Source organism: Gossypium hirsutum, chromosome D12 (assembly GCF_007990345.1).
Source record: "Gossypium hirsutum isolate 1008001.06 chromosome D12, Gossypium_hirsutum_v2.1, whole genome shotgun sequence".
NCBI lineage: Eukaryota > Viridiplantae > Streptophyta > Magnoliopsida > Malvales > Malvaceae > Gossypium > Gossypium hirsutum.
The window spans coordinates 5,380,883-5,386,313 of record NC_053448.1 but is presented as its reverse complement, the minus strand read 5'-3'; the positions used below and the strand labels follow the sequence as shown (position 1 = coordinate 5,386,313).

Below are 5,431 nucleotides of genomic sequence, written 5' to 3'. Positions count from 1 at the left end.
ACATTATTTATAACCAAGCAACCAATACCTTACCAAAAATAAACTAAGAATAGGACGACCATAAAAACAATCGAATAAAACTTACCCTTCGAAAGAATTTCTGTGCGAGAGATATAATCACACAACACACAATAAGGTTTAATGAATAACAGCCAAGAATCCTCAAAGAATAACCCAAAGAAAAGAGGAACAGAGGAGAAAGAAAACAAAACAAAATAGAAACAATAAGGAAACAAAACTAAACATGGGAACAATGAGGGTTTTGGGACAGTTACTTTAGGAAACAAATTAGGTATATTTGAAAATTAAATTAAAAATAAAAATAAAGAAATAAGATAATATTTTTAGCTAACAATGTATCCCCCCAACATCTTTAATTCAACAACCAGAATTGTAATTCAAAATGGACTCAAACACTAGCAAAACAAGCAACAAAAACATTCCTCATGTTCCCACCAAGATTCAATCTCAAGACCCAATGCAAATATCCAAGGCACTTAACTACCATACCAAATCAAATTATTTGACAATCATGCACACTTAAAAATCCAAAAATTTGGGGCGTTACACTCAAAACTAGTTCCAAGTGGAGTCGCCTAGCTATCATAACGTGCTAGTCGAGAACCTAGCAAGCTAAGCACGAAAACCTAAAAATGTGGTGTCACAACTAACCAATTCGAGCTAGTTTGATTAACCACCTATTGCCTAATGTTTGAATACTAAACTTAAGATGAATCTAAGGAAAAATAAAACTTAAATGCTGCGCCCCGGTCTCGTTACCAAAATCTAGGTTCAAGAGTACGATTACGTGTGTGGAATATTTGAGAACCCCTACAACGCCTATTCAAAGATAATCTTATAAAGTTTGGTGTTTAGGGTTTCTAAATCAAAATTCTAAGCACGAATTCAAATATACCACCTACCTTCAAAAACTAAAAGAGAGCTAAAACTAAAATCCAATAATTAATATAGGATATTAAAAGAAAAATTAATTCTAAAATTTATACCAAAAATTTAAAATCAATCAATTTAACTTAAAAGTATAAAATTAAATTTAACTTAAAATCATAAGACTTCACAGTTAACACTAAAAATTTTAAAATTTTAAAAATCTAATATTTAAAATCTAAAACAACAACAAAATTAAATATAAAAACTATTGATATCTCAAATCAAGTTAGAAAAATAAAAACTAAAATCTAAGTCAAAGTCAAAGTCTAATTTAATCTATTAAAACCTAAGATTTACTAAAGCGAAATGAATCTAACTTAACTTAAAAATGGCGGATGTGAAAATGTGACAAAATGATTAAATTGCAAATTTTGAAAAGTTGGAGGGTTAAAATGTAAATTTGATCAAAAAGATAAGTTTGAGCTATTATTGATTATTTTACATGAGAATAATTTGGAATGTATGTTGATGCGATGAAAATCACTTTTGTACCTGGAAAATATTTGAAAGTACATGGATTAGATTGTAAATTTCCTATTTTATTGAAAAATGATAAAATTGCAATTTTCACCACTTAGGGACCTATATTAAAAGCTAATTATGAATTAAGGGATGTGCGTTTGATAAATGTCCATTTATTATGAAGAAAGAGAAATAATAGGTGAATACAGGTAAAATGGTAATTTTACTATATAAGGGCATTTTAATCATTTCTTAAGTATTTTATAGTGAAAATAATCTTTTTTTAATGAGATATTTGACATATGAAACAAATATAAACCATTGAATGTGATTAAATTGAGGTAATTAAATGTTGGCCGCTTGGGAGACTTTACTTAACAAGGAGGAAACTCATCTTTGTTGGAACACCAATAGGCCAGTGATGCAAGGATCGAAGTTGAAAAAGTTAAAAAATATGCCAAATCAATCTAAGTAGGTAAAGCCTCTATCAAAATGCCAAATCGTAGCTGCATCAAATCATCCTAGCCTCAACATGATCCATTCGAAAGAAAACTCCAAACTTTTAAGAGAATTTTGGAAATACTCTTTGCTGCTAGTCAAAGATAAATTTCAGGTAACTCCAAATAATGGGACAAGACCTACCTTTTATCCAAAATATCATATTGAATAAAAATCTCTCATAAAGGGATTTAAGGAATTTTCCAAAAAAAATGATATTCTTTCCATAATTCCCTAAAATGTTTCTTTAACCAAAAATTAAATCATTATTTAATAATTATTCTCAATTAAAATTTATATCAAATCTAATTTATATTTATTTAAACTAAATCTTCTATGTGCATGTGTCACAGGCTGTGCAAAGGAGCTCGCGACTAAGGGTCATTTGGCCTAACAAGACTATGCATTACTTTGAAAGATTGAAGGCTCATCTACTTAGTTTGGTGAATATGTAAACACTCCAATAATTTTATTTTACCAATATCTTGTAATCTTAGAAGATTTTGTAATCTTAGGAAATCTTGTAAATCCCTTGAGAATCTCAACTTTGTAGGTTGTCTTTAATCTCAACCACTGATGTATTTTAAAGTAGATCGTTGGATCATGGGGAGCTCAACTATAAATAGAGCTATTCCCCTTCATTTGTAATCACTTCAATTCATTCTTGAGTAATACAATACATTTTGAAAGCATCTACTCAAACATTTGATGTGCTTAACTTCCTTGTGATTTTTCTGTTCGATTAGTGCTCCTTTATTTTTTGTGTTTGCTTCTATTTTTTTTGGTATCATAGAGAATTTTTGTTACAAACAACCGAGTGACATCTAAAAATGCATCATTCACTTTAATTAACAACATTGTCTATTGTCTGTTATTTTCCCTTAATTATTGGACATGAAAAATCCCCCATAAGTAGTTGAAAAATGTGAAATATGTAAGTCTTTAATCACAAATCAATTCAAACCAAGGTGTTTAGAAGTTTTATAGAATGTAAATTAAAAATTACAGTTACTCAAAATTGAACTAAATTCTATTTTTTATTTACTTTTAATTAATTTTAATTTTTATAATAAAAATAAATATTTATATTTAAAATGGTGCAAATAATGTAAAAGTTTTTGAAAATTTATTGTTATTTAGAAATATTTATGAAAAAAGCTTTAAAATATTGTCAAATAATATTCAAAAGCCATAAAAATAAAACTTATTTTGTCAAAATAAATTTAAAAATTTAAAACAAAAAATTAATATAAAAAATTAAAAACCGAATCAAATTATAATAAATGATTTAAAATTTTAAAAAAATATCGAACGAATCAAACCGTTATTATCCCTAAAATAGATTAAGGACCCTTTACAAAGGCAAGACCATCACGCAACTGATACCCTTTCATTTCCCATTGAACCACATAGTCCCATCCATCATCATTCTTCTCAGTTCATCTTTGGGTTTCTTTTCTTCCGAATCCAAAGACAATCTTACCAAGGCTGGCCCATGATCAAACATTTTCAAGGTTCAATCAATTCGAAGTAGAACATGTGTGCATTTTTTTTTTTTCATTTAAAGCTTGAACACAGTAAAAGAAATGGTCATCCAAAACTTCAATGTGAGCCGAGGGGACCTAACCAAGTACCGAGATATAGCAGTAGCTGATTAAAGCTTATTTACTACATCAGAGTCTAAATTAAGCTTGGCTTGGCAAAGTAACTTAGGGTATTAGAAATTCAGGATGTTTGCATATGGTGTCAGATTCTGAAACCAAGGGCTATTTAGCTGAGTCCAGAATTGATCCTGGGTCCAGTCATTTATAATTTTGGGCAATTGAAGCTCTGCCAATTTTTCATTGCCCACAGGAAATTGCAGAGATGGTGGAGAAACTTTGTTCTCCTTTGCTATTATATCTTTTTTCTCTTCCACCATTGCTTCTTTTTCTTCTTCAATTTCTTTCTTGAAGAATTCTCTGGTTTCAGAAATTGATGGCACCAAATCTTCTTTTGGGCTGCGAAAGGAGATGGTCTCTAAGGATGACAATGGAGAAGAAGTTGTTGTGTTCGTTGCCTCCAACTCTTCTTCCAATGCTGCTCTTTGCTCCAGTACTCTCAAGGAGGTAGCTTTCCTGTATATCTTGCACAAAACTATGTCCTGCATTCAATCATAGAAGAATAAGACCCAAGACCTTCCATTTAAGTCTGCTAATGTAATTTAAGCAATCCTGTTTCAATGCAAATTAACTTAAGAAATAAAAAAAAAAGCTACCTTAGGCAAGGAGCAACCATCTGGGAGGCGATACTCGTTCATGACCCAATCAGTCTTGTTTCCTCGTGGAGCTCTCCCTTTATAGAAAACAAGAGTCTTTTTCAGGCCAGTTATCCGCTTTGGATCTGATAAGCTCACAATTTTCCGGTCAGAACCAGTGGCTTTCCAGTACCCATTTTCAGTCGTCCGGTTTGGTCTCCCTCCATTGCCATGCTTCCTATCTCTAGGCACAAAGAAATACCATTCCCTCTCCCCAATCTTCGACAATCCTAAAAAAAAAAAAAGAACAACATCCGAATTAGACATATATTAAACAATCATATTTTCCTATGTGGTTAAACAAACAAATGAACACTTATGTACCAGGCAAATCCCAGGGATCATGGTGATAAATGTTGAGAAATCCAATTACATCATAACGCAACTTGTTGCCGTAAATCATGTTTTTGAGGTAAAAACCAAGGAGTTCTTCCTCTGTTGGATGGAATCGAAAGCCCGGAAGTTCCATCTCTAGGGTGGTATCATCAGAATTGGATTGGCAGGTCATTGAGGTATAAGTATTTTTACAGGGTTTCAGTTTGGGTTAATATTGAAAATGAAATTAAAAGAAAAAAGAAAGTGATTTTGCATGCAAAAGACACCGGCTTGGGTGGATATTTAGAAGGATGCTAGATGAAATTGCTGATTTATAAACGTTTTGGACAAGTGAAAGATTAGAAGTATCTGTTTAAAATGTTGTGATGAAAAGCTTCAAAACTAAGACCAAGTCATCACCAAAGAAAATCATGAAAGAACTTAAAAGTACTGTACAAAATGGAAACTGAAGTCTTTCACAAATGGTGGAACCCACACGCTTATACACAATAAAGTCGCAATTGATTAATCTTTGCTAGATTTGTGTGAGGTAGACCATGACTGATTTCTCAGGTCTTGCTTGACCTCCTTTTTCTTTTTTCGCCTTTTATTTTTGTGAATGTGGACTTTTGCTTGGAAATTCCAAGCCATAATAGTAAGGTTTTTGAAAGGAAATTTCTACCTCATACTTTGATCTTTGAAATAATCTTAGATACAGTGAGAAAGGTAGAATTTTTCGAAATTGAATTATAAAATTTTTAAAAAACAAAATCTAATTTTATTATAAATTAATTTATTATTTTTAAAAAGATTAATTCAAATATTTTCATTTTAAGGTAGCCAAAAGCTACTGTTAGCTCGCCTCCGGTTGTTTTTTAGTCTTCCAAACTTCTACAATTAAACTTGAAT

The 5,431-nt window shown here is 31.0% G+C and overlaps 1 protein-coding gene across 1 annotated transcript; it reads right to left on the bottom strand.

The window, feature by feature from the left end:
• Positions 1–3,175: 3,175 nt before the first annotated feature.
• Positions 3,176–4,907, bottom strand: LOC107945090 (NAC domain-containing protein 6). The gene is made up of 3 exons (XM_016878940.2): positions 4,532–4,907; positions 4,169–4,437; positions 3,176–4,054 (listed from the first exon to the last, which is right to left on the bottom strand). Exons 1-3 carry the CDS (start codon positions 4,713–4,715, stop codon positions 3,629–3,631), a joined length of 879 nt encoding a protein of 292 aa, XP_016734429.1. The 5' UTR covers positions 4,716–4,907; the 3' UTR covers positions 3,176–3,628.
• Between the last annotated feature and the right edge of the window lie 524 nt (positions 4,908–5,431).